The 14,602-nt window shown below is 46.8% G+C and overlaps 1 protein-coding gene across 3 annotated transcripts in view; it reads left to right on the top strand.

The window, feature by feature from the left end:
- The window catches only part of STX3 (syntaxin 3), a 96,820-nt gene that overhangs the window by 68,101 nt on the left and 14,117 nt on the right, over positions 1-14,602 (top strand). For all 3 annotated transcript variants that reach the window (XR_010243593.1, XM_063958423.1, XM_063958422.1), the window contains exons 2-6: positions 1,496-1,573; positions 2,815-2,914; positions 5,377-5,451; positions 8,604-8,671; positions 10,621-10,729. Coding sequence is in view for 2 of the 3 variants with exons in the window: in XM_063958423.1 (XP_063814493.1) it covers positions 1,496-1,573; positions 2,815-2,914; positions 5,377-5,451; positions 8,604-8,671; positions 10,621-10,729 (430 nt within the window). In the remaining variant the exon portion in view is untranslated. The remainder of the gene's footprint in view (positions 1-1,495; positions 1,574-2,814; positions 2,915-5,376; positions 5,452-8,603; positions 8,672-10,620; positions 10,730-14,602) is intronic.

Genomic DNA, 14,602 nt, shown 5'->3' on the forward strand with positions numbered 1-14,602 from the left:
TACTCTCCAAAGTATCCAAATGTAGAAACGGCAAACGGAGCACTCACCAGGATTTTCAATAAGCACAGACAAATTTTATTATGCAGACAGCATATACTCACCTTTCCATTCCAGTGTAAGAAAGATTCATGACGTCGGCACGTCACACCGTGGCCCGGAACACAGCACAGGGTGGCCAGGAGCACAGCACAGGGCGAGCAGGAGGGAGCGCAGTGTGACGACAGCACGTCACATCGCGAGTTGGCCGGTGCTGAACGGGGTTGTGTCTCGGCAAACGCGACCGTCCATTACCCCCAGGAATTTAATTTTTACCCCATTTGGAGTAATTTACCCCTGTTCCCTGACCACTGGGTTAGTGGCTTGAGCAGAGATGAGAGTTTGGGAATATGTTTGTTTGGCAGTGTCCAGGGCATTACGATAAGAGTGGCAGACAATCTTATATGTGAGGAAGTCACTTGGAAAACGAGATTTACGCCACTGGCGTTCAACTTTATGTGACAGTTTTTGTAAGTGTCTTGTTAATTTAGAGTGCCATGGTTGACATCTAGCCTTACATGGAGTGTGATTGGTAGCTGGAACTACTTTGTCACGGGCTACCTCTAGAGTTTGGTTCAGGTGTGATACAGCCATCTCAGGAGAAGTGAATGCAGAAATAGGTGAAAGCAGTTGTTGCAGTGAGGTGGAAATTTCTTGAAGATTAATTGCATTAATATTTCTGCGGGTTTGAGGCGGATTGGAGGAAGTCAGAGACACTGAGTTTGAAGTATTAGAAGAGAGCATGCAGGTGATAAGATTGTGATCAGAGAGAGGGAAAGGCGTGTTAGTGAATTCAGAAACTGAGCATAATCTGGTGAATACTAGATCAAGGCAGTGGCCCTCCTGATGAGTAGAGGAGTCAGTCCATTGTGAGAGGCCGAGAGAGGAGGTTAGAGAGAGTAGATTGGAGGCATGAGCAGCGGATTTTGGACTATCAATAGCAATACCGAAATCTCCCATGATAATGGTGGAGATGTCAGCGGATAAGAAGTGAGGGAGTCAGGCAGAATTATCCTCTAGAAATTGTTTGGGTTGCCCAGGTGGACGATAGATAGCTGCAACAAGCAGAGAAAAAGGAGTGTAAATTCTGATAGAATGTACTTCAAATGATGTAAATGTGAGTGATGGAACCTGTTGTAGAACTGTGTATGTGAAAGATTGGGATAGTAATAATCCAACCCCACCACCTTTACTGTTACCATGGCCTGAGTGTGTGTGTGGAGACCACCATGTGACAGTGCCGCAGGGGAGGCCGTGTCTGGTTGTGTGAGCAATGTTTCTGTAATAGCCAGCAGGTTAAAGTTGTTAGATATAAATTTGAGATCCTATGCCCTGACAGTGTATGGAAATACTTGTGGTCCATGTCTGTATTGTGCTCTGCATCTTTATATTTGCCACTTGTACTGTGCATGGTTACCTAGTGATGCTTGTTACAGTGCCAATTCTTGTTCCTTATTAGACTCAAGACACCGATGACACAGATGATGTCGATATCTCCATTGACAATGCTGCCTTCATGGATGACTTCTTTTCTCAGGTGAGAAACAATGGGTGTGGTTTGTTAGATAGACTAGACTTACGTCGACAGTGTCTAGGTCGCCCACTATTGGTTGATAGTAAGCAGGTCGACATGTTTTGCAGCAGCCAGTGACTCGGAATCACTCCCTTGATCTGATGTTGTTGTTGTCGGCCATCCCCCCTTCCCCCCCATTTATTTGTGGCATACTAGATCAGATTACAAATGGATAACTTTAGCAATGATAATTAAAAAAAAAATCCCCAAACCATTATTTTAATTGTTAAACATTTGACTGTCAGGAGCGTGTAATTGCTTCTTACCCAAGGTTAATTTCGATATCGACGCATCATTGTTACACCAATTTAGTTGACATTTTTAAGCACTTTCTCTCCCATAATGAAAACATAAAGAGATGACCTCCTGCTGTACAGTGACAGCACAGTGTGATGAGATAAAGCACACCCTAATAACCCTCATACTGTAAGAGGCTTATGTAAAGCTTCTTGCTATGCAAATCACAACTACTGTATAGTCCCATTCATCAATGTGCAGGGAAGAGGCTGCTTTCTATTTTCTTCTATCATGTTCTATTTTTTTCTATCACACTGCAGTAAATCTTGTGGAGTGTTAAGGGTTAACCCAAAACTTTGCCACGCCAGTCTCAGAGGAAATGCGCAAGGGTGTACCTAACATAGGTGTTGCGGGTACAGCTGTTATGAGGCCCACAGCTTAGTGCAGGATTCAGAAGATATTCCCCCAAAGCCCCTCCCCCCCAATGACACTTCCCTTAAGACCACAACTGCAGTGTTGGCTCTAGCATGTGCCTAATGGGAAATTCACCACTGATTATAGGCCTATGTCTGCTCTCATTTTATGAATATAGGAGGTGAGAAACAGGTGAAATCAACATACTTACCGACATTTAAAATCTCCATTCCGGGAGATACCCAGAGAGAAGCAGGTGGGCAGCAATAGGGGCGGGGTTATGATCGCATCAATAGAAGAAATTGACGCAATTGGCACATATTTACATAGGGGGTGGGGCCGAATGACCCGATTGCCATAAAAGCTACCCATTAGGCCATGTCCCCTTATCGGACTACTGTACTGTTCTTCCGGAATTCTTTAACCTTGTGATCATTATTTATATGGCCTTGTGTAGGTGGGGTAAATGGTTCCATTTCATTTATTCATGCCTCGTATCAATGCTCTTTTCTGGTGTCTATATAATTTCTCACCTTGTGTTTTTATCTCTCTAGATTGAGGAAATTCGGCAAAACATTGAAAAGATATCGGAAAGTGTTATTGAGACAAAGAGACTGCACAGCGTCATCCTATCAGCGCCACTCCCTGAGCAAAGTGTGTAAATGTCGTGTGTGTAGTGTAGTGAGGTGATGCTTTTCCATTACATTAGCGCCATTTCAGATCAGGACGTGAATTTTGTGGCTCCACAGTATCGGTGTGGGTGGGGAAGTATTTATTTGCTTCAGGATGTAGCTATCACAATCCAGACAGCCAGGATCCCAAACGAGTGACTGTAGGAGTATCGGAGAGGTAAGCTGCATGGGGAGGGGTGTGTGTTAGGTTTAGGCTGTGGGAAGGGGGGGGTTAGGCTGCGCGGAGGCCAGGTTAAGTTTAGGCACCCACAGGGAGGGTTATGCTGCAGGGGAAGGAGGGTTTGGTTTAGGCTGCGGGAAGGGGGGTTAAGTGTAAGGACCACCGGGGAGGGTTAAGGTTAGGCGATGGGAGGGGTTCAGTTTAGGCTGTGGTAAGGGAGGGTTAGAGGGTTTGGGGTGGAGGGTTAGCATATTGGGATTCTAACCATCAGACTGCTGTGATCCCCAACCAGCCCCAACCCAAAATATGTTGTATAAACAGTTATACATTGAAATATGTTTGTGAGTGTATTTCATTAAAAAAGTAGATTTTTTTTTTTTTTTTTAATGCATTTTTATTTTTTATAATGATGATAACCTTTTATATATTGGACGGGCTGTATTTTTAATCTAACCTGCCAGCTCCCAGCATATTAGTCTGTCAATAAAGAGACAAGATGTTCTCCAAAAATAACAAACTTCTTAAGAGGAGTAATATAGGAACAAAATACTAAATATATACAAATACCAGCTACTTTTTATAATGAATGTCCAGTTTTATTTATTATATTCAACAAAGAGCACTGGTGTGTGAATGATCCAACTCTTGCCCAGTCTTCCAATCTTTGGGGAAGAATTGGGAAATCTAAAAACGTTGAGGGAGGTTTTGTGTAACCAGAGTCTAGCTATCATTTATCTAGTACAGTCCATAAAACAATAGCTACAAACTGATTAGTTGCTATGAGCAACGGGATGCAGTTACATTGCCGGTGGTCAGGATACTGATGCCGGAATCCCAGCTCATAGGGGCTATTCCCACTCGTAGGTGTCCACGACACCCACAGAGTGGGAAAGGAAACTGCAGCGAGCCACCGAGACAGCAGCATGATGAGTGCAGTGAGCCCGCAAGGGACTTTCTAGCGCTCCCCCTGCTGACGGCATACTGAAAGCCGGGATGCCGTTGTCTGTATATTGACGGCCGGCATCCCGACCGTCTGCAATACATACTGATCCCAGTGCAACATCTTTACCAGTACTCTTTAAAAGGTTTGATAAATCTGTCCCTTTAAATACTGAAAACCCATGTCTTTATTACAGCTTACCCAACTCCTACTTATAATCAGGGACATTGAGAGACATCCAGGTACTGTGGGGTTGTGACCAAATCCGGGAGGACATGGCCCCTCTGAAAATCACTGTGAAACACTATGCACCATAAAATACTGTTTACCATGACGCGTCCCCCTCAGTATCTAGCCCAGGACCCTGTGGGTCCCCTCTAAGATGTCTGGGCCTGGGTAATTAGTGCCCACAGCCCCCCCCCCCTACTTATAAAACCCTAATGCACCTTTAGAACTGTCACAGTATCATGTTTGCATTTATTTGGTCTTCCATGTATTCCCCTGTTCCATGCATGGCCTGCTTTTGCCCAATGGCCCCTGCCCCCTGTAGTACAATGCCACAGTGAAGGCCCCAACACAAACATTATACTAGGGAAGAGGGCTGGATGTGGGAGGGTGCCTTGCTCCTCCGTGATATAATAACGTAGTGAGAGATGTACAAACGGTTAGCAGTTGATTTACCGACGGTCAGAATCCCGACAGTCAAAATACAGACACAGTCAAAATACCAATAATTCATTATACCGACATGTTCAAAATGCCGACAGTCAGAATACCGACATTTTAAATGCCGACATACATTTTTAAAGGAATTTATGCCCAAAAACAGACTTCTTCATACTTTGCCATCCTAGTGGACCTGGAGGGGGAACATAATAGTGACCCGAAGAGGGGACGCGGTACACTTACATGGTGTCCATGTTGACCTATGTCGACATTGACCCCCCCCCCCCCCCGAAATACTCATGTCGGTATTTTGAAATGCCGGTATTCTGACTATGTCGGCAATTTGAACATGTCGGCATAATGAATGTTGGTATTTTTACCGTGTCCATATTTTGACTGTCAGTCAATGGCTGCCAGGATTATGACCGTCGGTATTGTGGCCATCGGTAAATCATACTTAACCCGTACAAACATGCTCTACTGTTATTCATAGTAACAATTCTATTTTTGTTTTCTTAGTATGCATTTATAAAACATTGTAAAAATAATTAGTTGCTAAAGGTTACAGCACACTGCACCACAATATTAAATAGTCCTTAAATGTTTTGCTATAACTGCTTTCATCCAACAATCACACTAACTATACGTGACTTTTCAGAAACAAAGGATGAATTGGAGAACCTGACTCTAGAGATCAAGAAAGCAGCAAACAGCGTCCGATCACGATTAAAGGGTGAGTGTCATGTGTATAGGGCTGTGGCAAACCCATCTGCATCTGCAAGAGTCAAGGGTTTTTGACTTAAAGGTGATCCCATATATCCATAGAACATGTAAGGGTTTATGTATCAAGCAGCAAAAAGAGTGTATAAGTGGACCAATGGAGATGTTTCCCATAGCAACCAACCAGCTTTGAGGTAGCTTTCTTAAGTAGGCTACAATCTATAAAATGATAGGTAGACACTGATTAAATAATATGGCAACTTGTCCACTTCTCCACTCTTTTCACTGCTTAATACATCAGCCCCTTAATGTATAAGGCCCTCTAGGGTAAGGCAGTATTGGCTGTAGATTACTTAGATACTTAGGTGTTCATCATCTGATGTCCAGTAGATGGATATATGGATACACTACAGCTGGTTAGCAACAGTTCTGATTCTGAGGATAAGGATCAGGCAGGAGTGGATCTAGTCACGGGCAAGCAGGGCGTAGGCGTACACCCACACCCCGCACTCCAGCTGCAGCAAGCGCTGTGGGCTGTGTGGGCGCTCTAGTGTGACCTCTAGTGTCTGTGTGGCGCTATGGGAGAGACGTCATGACGTCTCTCCCATAGATCCGAGGAGCGGGCAGCCAGAGACGGAGCAGCGGTCGGGAAGCAGGAGCGGGGCTAGTGAGTATTGTTTTGTTTTTTTGCTTTTTTTGTGTTTGTAAGTGGCGCTACTAGGGGGCATAACTACAGGGGCATCTCTACTGGCAGCACATCTACAGGGGGCATAACTACAGGGTCCACAACCACTGGGGGCACAACTACAGGGGCCACGCTCCTTCCCTATGATGCCACGCCCCTATTTTTTCTCACGCGTTTTTGGCGCGCACTAAACCTTTTAACCTGGGCGCCACAAGGTCTAGAACCGGCCCTGGGTTGAGGTTGCAGGTGGAGTGGGCTGCTCGAAAGTAACAAGATAGTCTGTCTGTATTGGAGTTACAACCAGTGGTGCAAGTGGGCGGGTACGGGTGGGTACGGCGTACCCGTAAGAATTTAGCCGTGGGTACGCCGTACCCACACCGACGGGCCGCCGCTCCTCTTCCTTCCCTCCCTCCCCCACGCCGCACCGCCGCACACGCCTCTGATGTGAGGGCAGGAGAGTGCAGCCTGCGCCTCTCGTTCCCCTCAGTCTCCGGTGGGTGTTTCAGTTTACTTCAGCGCCGATCCGTGAGCCAATCAGAGCTTGCACCCGCGAGCTCTGATTGGCTCACGGATCGGCGCTGAATTAAACTGAGACACCCGCCGAAGACTGAGGGGAACGAGAGGCGCAGGCTGCACTCTCCTTCCCTCACATGACAGACAGGAGGACAGCGACGGCAGCGGTGAGTAGGGGAGGGGGGCATGTTATACCTGGCACTGGGGGGGCATGTATACCTGGCACTGGGGGCATATCTGGCACAGGGGGGCATATATACCTGGCACTGGGGGCATATCTGGCACAGGGGGGCATATATACCTGGCACTGGGGGATATCTGGCACAGGGGGGCATGTATACCTGGCACTGGGGGCATATCTGGCACAGGGGGGCATATATACCTGGCACTGGGGGCATATCTGGCACAGGGGGGCATATATACCTGGCACTGGGGGATATCTGGCACAGGGGGGCATGTATACCTGGCACTGGGGGCATATCTGGCACAGGGAGGCATATATACCTGGCACTGGGGGATATCTGGCACTGGGGGGGCATGTTATACCTGGCACTGGGGGATATCTGGCACTGGGGGGGCATGTTATACCTGGCACTGGGGGATATCTGGCACTGGGGGGGCATGTATACCTGGCACTGGGGGATATCTGGCACTGGGGGGGCATGTATACCTGGCACTGGGGGATATCTGGCACTGGGGGGGCATGTATACCTGGCACTGGGGGATATCTGGCACTGGGGGCATATCTAGCACAGGGGGGCATATATACCTGGCACTGGGGGATATCTGGCACAGGGGGGCATGTATACCTGGCACTGGAGGATATCTGGCACTGGGGGCATATCTGGCACTGTAGGGGCATTTCTGTATCTGGCACGGGGGGCAATGTATATCTGACAGTGGGGGCATTTGTGTATCTAGCACTGTGGGGCAATGTGTATCTGACACTGTGAGGCAATGTATGGCACTCTGGGGGCATTTCTGTATCTGGCACTGTGGGGCAATGTGTATCTGGCACTGTGGGGCAATGTGCATCTGGCACTGTGGGGCAATGTGCATCTGGCACTGTGGGGCAATGTGTATCTGGCACTCTGGGGACATTTGTGTATCTGGCACTGTGGGGCAATGTGTATCTGGCACTGTGGGGCAATGTGTATCTGGCACTCTGGGGACATTTGTGTATCTGGCACTGTGGGGCAATGTGCATCTGGCACTGTGGGGCAATGTGTATCTGGCACTGTGAGGCAATGTGTATCTGACACTCTGGGGACATTTGTGTATCTGGCACTCTGGGGACATTTGTGTATCTGGCACTGTGGGGCAATGTGTATCTGGCACTGTGGGGTTATATGTATCTGGCACTGTGGGGCAATGTATATCTAGCACTGTGGTGCAACGTGTATCTGACACTATTGGGGTCATACGTGTATCTGCCCCTCCCCCATATGTGTATCACGCCCCCATTTTCATTGGCCACGCCCCATGTGGCATTTGGCCACACCCATTTTTTTGCGCGCGCGCCTTCGGCGCGCGCACACAGTACCCATAACACATTTTTTCTACTTGCACCACTGGTTACAACAAACGCGTTTCGACACTGGTATGTAGCTTCCTCAGTTGGTTCTTGTTCAAGAAGTGTTGCCTTTACTGTGCAGCAGAGAAAAATCTGCGTAAGCTCCATGAGGCATCAGGTGCGTTTTTACAGAGGAGGGGGCCCGTGTGCAGACTCCCGGGTGTGCCCCCTCCTTTTCACGGAGCTGTAGGCTCTAGGGTTCACACCTTCACAGCACTGTAGGGTAATAAAACATGGGTGCAGTGTGTGTGGTGTGGGTCCCCCTGGACACCGCACACATTGCACCCATGATAGAAAAGCCAATGCGCAGCATACACAGATTGTTTGTTTGTTTCTGAAGAATTGACTGCTTGCAATTTCTACTAAAATCTCCACTTTGTTTAACCTTTTATAGGAATGGAGCAGTCTATAGAGCAGGACGACATGCAATCTTCTGCAGACCTTCGAATACGGAAATCTCAGGTGAGAGCGGTACATTAATGATGACCACTGTTGCCATATTTATGTCATGATGTTTCTTTTAGCTTGATGTGTTGGGTATGCAATTTTCCTACTTTTATTAATGTAGGTAGACACTGGGCTGATAGTGTAGGGGTAATACACGCCCACACAGCAGCATTGCTCACACCTCCCCTGCTTCTCACGAAAGGCCCTTGAACATTTTCAGGCCCATGTGTCCCTTTATCTGGCCATGAGCCCTTGGGATACTGTTGGCATCATAAAACATAGTGGAGGAAAGTGTCTCATTACAGATGGGGTCTATTCATGAAGCAGTGAAAACAGTGGAGAAACAGACCAGTGGAGAAGTAGTCCATGGCAACCAACCAGCATCTCCCTTACATTTTATAGAATGTACTTGATAAAGACTTCCTTCAAAGCTGATTGGTTGCCATGGGCAACTTCTCCACTGGACCTTTTCTCCACTATTTTCACTGCTTCATGAATAGGCCCCAAAATCACACAAGTGTATTTGCTTGTCTTCACCACCCACAGCTGAAATTAGGGTGGATAAAGGTACAATTTTCTGGGTAGACTCAGTAGTTGGGTACATTAAGGGGTCTATTTACTAAGCCTTTGGTGGAGATAAAGTGGATGGAGATAAAGTACGAGCCAATCAGCTCCTAACTGCCATGTCACAGGCTGAGTTTGAAAAATGACAGGAGCTGGTTGGTTGGGACTTTATCTCCGTCCACTTTATCTCCAACCAAGTCTTAGTAAATTGACCCAGTAAGAGAAACAAGATGTTTGGGCAAGTGTAGAATGTCAGACAAGCACTGTATATTTGAAATGTTTGGTGTTTTTAATGGAAACAAATAAAGGAAACTACATCAATAACATTGCTAGAAACATGGGACACATTGATAAAAATGGGCACATGGGTACCTGTGCAACTCACACCAACCAATCAGATGTTTATTTTAGATTTTGATTGCTAGAATCTGATTGGCTGCAGTAAGTTACAGCAGGTTTTCTGCGAAGCTGATACAGGAAGGTGTAAATAAATCCAGTTATGGCCCATGGTTTTGATTGCCGAGGAAGCAGCTGTTTAGCATAACAATGAAAAAGGAGTGTATTCAGCACTGACCTGGTATAGCAGCAGTTGGGAATTTCCTACTTTGAACTTCTCTATTAATTCTAGGGTGTTCAACTTCCTTGCTGCCCTAGTGCATGACATACAGTACTAGTACATGTTTCCCCAACCAGATCAATTTACCATTCAGGAAGGCATTATTAAATTTACTGTATTTATTTTATATATATATATATATAGCCTCTGCATATTACTTAGTACAGAACAAGAGACTTAATTTAGTAAAAGATAGCGAAAATAGTAAAAAAAAAAAAAAGAAAAAATAGTAAGCAACCAATATACCACTCTGCTGGGAGAAATCCTACTTCCAATATAAGCCTAGTCAGTTAGCCACCTATATGATCCAAGCCTTTCAAATGCATGCCGCCAGAAGTATTTTGTTTTTATTGGGCAGCGGCCGCTAATAGCTGTATGGAAGCTATGAGCTGGTCATTTGAAGATAGGGCTATAGTATGTTGATGGCCTGCCTGAGTGGGCTCATTAAGCAGCGTACAATGTCATTATTCTAGAGCAGTTCTAGGGCAGATTTTTTTTATTTTTTATTTAGCAACTGAGAGTGGATTAGATGTTAGAGCTGATTTTAAATCTATACTGAAAATCTTTTGGAAATTGTGTCCGTTGCTTGATTGGCCTTACAAGGATCACATAGCTGTCCCTCTTTACCGCCAGTACTTTGGATTGCTTTTTCTGTCTAGTACAATTGACTGAAAACTATTTTCTAGCGCTCTTCCTACAAAGTACTAAAATGCAAGATACAAAAATAGCAACAAAATATCTATTGGCCTGGTGGCTGTTAGGACATTTACTGTTCTTTCCACAGCACTCGGTCCTCTCTCGGAAGTTTGTGGATGTTATGACAAAGTACAACGAGGCCCAGGTGGATTTTAGAGAGCGAAGCAAAGGACGTATCCAGAGACAGCTGGAGATCAGTGAGTCACTTACCTCTGTTCTGCTGTGTGGCTTTCTGTGTTGTGTCTCTTTGTACAATCCGTACCGAGGAAAGGGAAAGTCTGTTTCTGTGTAAATTGGGTGCAAGGCCATTGTTAGAGAATTGCAGCAGTGGCTATAAACAATAGAAACAAGGGCCCTCATTCCGAGTCGTTCGCTCGGTATTTTTCATCGCATCGCAATGAAAATCCGCTTAGTACGCATGCGCAATATTCGCACTGCGACTGCGCCAAGTAATTTAACAATGAAGATAGTATTTTTACTCACGGCTTTTTCATCGCTCCGGCGATCGTAATGTGATTGACAGGAAATGGGTGTTACTGGGCGGAAACACGGCGTTTTATGGGCGTGTGGTTGAAAACGCTACCGTTTCCGGAAAAAACGCAGGAGTGGCTGGAGAAACGGGGGAGTGTCTGGGCGAACGCTGGGTGTGTTTGTGACGTCAAACCAGGAACGACAAGCACTGAACTGATCGCACAGGCAGAGTAAGGTTGAAGTTACTCAGAAACTGCTCAGTAGTTTGTAATCGCAATATTGCGATTACATCGGTCGCAATTTTAAGAAGCTAAGATACACTCCCAGTAGGCGTAGGCTTAGCGTGTGTAACTCTGCTAAATTCGCCTTGCGACCGATCAACTCGGAATGAGGGCCAAGGTGTATTAAAAATATCAGGTTGTATGTACGAACCTTTTTTGTATTACACGCGTCTGTTGTGTGCCTTATACATGAACAGGGCTCCAGTTTAAAGGGAGTTCCGAAAAAGTGCTTAAAATTGTGTTAGTGCTTTGCAAGTGTCTATTAATACACCATTCCTTTTAAATAAGCTCTGCTCAGTGCTTCAAGACTACCCTTGCATAAGCCTGCACAAAGGTGGTCATTCGCTCGCTAGCAGTTTTTAGCAGCCGTGCAAACGCTATGCCGCCTCCCACTGGGAGTGTATTTTAGCTTAGCAGAAGTGCGAACGAAAGGATCGCAGAGCGGCGGCAATTTTTTTTGTGCAGTTTTAGAGTAGCTCAATACCTACTCAGCGCTTGCGATGACTTCAGACTATTCAGTTCCTGTTTTGACGTCACAAACACGCCCTGCGTTCGCCCAGCCACTCCTGCGTTTTTCCTGCCACGCCTGCATTTTTTCGAACACTCCCTGAAAACGGTCAGTTGACAGTCCACCCAGAAACACCCACTTCATGTCAGTCACTCTGCGGCAACCAGTGCGACTGAAAAGCTTTGCTAGACCCTGTGTGAAACTACATCGTTCGTTGTATTAGTACGTTGCACGTGCGCATTACACCGCATGCGCAGAAGTGACTTTTTTTTTAGCCTCATCGCTGCACAGCGAACTAATGCAGCTAGCGATCAACTCGGAATGACCACCAAAGCAAGCTACACATGGACATCACTGACATGAAAACTAATGACGTTTGGTGTTCTGGGTGTGTATTGTTGGGTCGACTGTCATTAGGTTGATTACTATTGGTCGACAGTGACTAGGTTTACACTGTCATTAGGTCGACATGGGAAAAGGTCGACATGAGTTTTAATATAAAAAAAAATTAGTGTTATTTTCATCGTAAAGTGACTGGAAACCCCAATTAGTGCACCGTGTCCACTCTCATCTCTCGCCATACTTCGGGCAAGGTGCCTCGCTGCGCTTGGCACAGGTTACCATTCCCCAAGTGGTGCAAGTAGAAAAAATGTCTTATAGGTACTGAGTGTGCGGCCCAAAAAATGGATGTGGCCAAATGCCACATGAGGCGCCGTCAAATGGGGGCGTGATACACATATGGGTCGGGGGGGGGGGGGGCAGAAACACATATGACCCCAATAGTGCCAGATACATGTTGCCCCACAGTGCCACATATACATTGCCCCAGAGTGTCAGATACACATTGCCCCGGTGTCAGATACACATTGCCCCACAGTGCCAGATACACAAATGCCCCCCAGTGTCAGATACACATTGCTCTCCAGTGTCAGATACACATTGCTCCCCAGTGTCAGATACACATTTCTCCCCAGTGTCAGGTACACATTGCTCCCCACTGTCAGGTACACATTACTCCCACAGTGCCAGATACACATATGCCCCCACAGTGCCAGATACACATATGCCCCCACAGTGTCAGATACACATTGCTCCCCAGTGTCAGATACACATTGCTCCCCAGTGTCAGATACACATTGCTCCTCAGTGTCAGATACACATTGCTCCCCAGTGTTAGATACACATTGCTCCCCAGTGTCAGATACACATTGCTCCCCAGTGTCAGATACACATTGCTCCCCAGTGTCAGATACACATTGCTCCCCAGTGTCAGGTACACATTGCTCCCCAGTGTCAGGTACACATTGCTCCCCAGTGTCAGGTACACATTGCTCCCACAGTGCCAGATACACACATGCCCCCACAGTGCCAGATACACACATGCCCCCACAGTGCCAGATACACACATGCCCCCACAGTGCCAGATACACATTGCCCCAGTGTCATATATACATTGCCCCATAGTGCCAGATACACAAATGCCCCCACAGTGCCAGATATACATTGCCCCATAGTGCCAGATATACATTGCCCCATAGTGCCAGATACACATTGCCCCAGTGTCAGATACACCTTGCCCCAGAGTGCCCCCTTCTGCTCGCCGCTGCCTCTTATGCTGCTATGTGAGGGGAGCAGAGCGCAGCACCTCTCCTGCCCCTCAATGCTCATGAAGTCCGGTTTCCGGCGGCGGGTATCTCAAATGAGGTGACGGTTCGTTAGCCAATCAGGAGCCTCGGCTGTCGGTCCGCGAGCTCTGATTGGCTAGCAAACTGGTGCTTTATTGAGATACACCCCACCACCGCTGGAGACCGGACATCACAGTGAATTGAGGGGCAGGAGAGGAGAGCGCTGTGCTCTCCTCCCCTCACACAGCAGCGGGATACAGGTATGGTGGACGGCCCGGCGGTATTGCGTACTGGCTGGGAATTTCTTACCGGTACGCCATAACGCCCTGTACCGTCATACTTGCAGCACTGCTATTCACAATCATAGTCCACGTGGAACGTAAAGTATGAAAAAGTTCAAGACATTTTTAAAAAAGTTAAAATCATGTCGACCTTTCCATGTGTCGACATTCGCCATTTCGACCTAGTGACCATGTCAACCTAAGTGTTGTCGACCTAAAGACCGGATACCGGTGTTCTTGTCCCATACCAAACACATGATGTGATCGCTCACTGATGTCACGCGCAAGCAAACCACCAGGCTGGGAGTTGCTTACAATGCTGCCGCAGAAAGTAGGGGGCCCGGGCTAAGTAAGTTAGCTCTCAATTAATCCCCCTCTAGAGGCAGCCCCCAAGTGATGTTTAAATTATTGGCAGTTTTATCATGAAAATCCTGGGTGTGAACACAAGACCTGGATCTGGGCTATAAACTCTCCTGTATACCAAATATTGAGGTTTTCTACTAAATATTTAAGAAACTTTGCACTGCATATGGGCCCTCATTCCGAGTTGTTCGCTCGGTATTTTTCATCGCATCGCAGTGAAAATCCGCTTAGTACGCATGCGCAATGTTCGCACTGCGACTGCGCCAAGTAACTTTACTATGATGAAAGTATTTTTACTCACGGCTTTTTCTTCGCTCCGGCGATCGTAATGTGATTGACAGGAAATGGGTGTTACTGGGCGGAAACACGGCGTTTCAGGGGCGTGTGGCTGAAAACGCTACCGTTTCCGGAAAAAACGCAGGAGTGGCCGGGGAAACGGTGGGAGTGCCTGGGCGAACGCTGGGTGTGTTTGTGACGTCAACCAGGAACGACAAGCACTGAAATGATCGCACAGGCAGAGTAAGTCTGGAGCTACTCTGAA

The sequence above is a fragment of the Pseudophryne corroboree genome, chromosome 3 (genome assembly GCF_028390025.1).
Source record: "Pseudophryne corroboree isolate aPseCor3 chromosome 3, aPseCor3.hap2, whole genome shotgun sequence".
Taxonomy (NCBI): Eukaryota; Metazoa; Chordata; class Amphibia; order Anura; family Myobatrachidae; genus Pseudophryne; species Pseudophryne corroboree.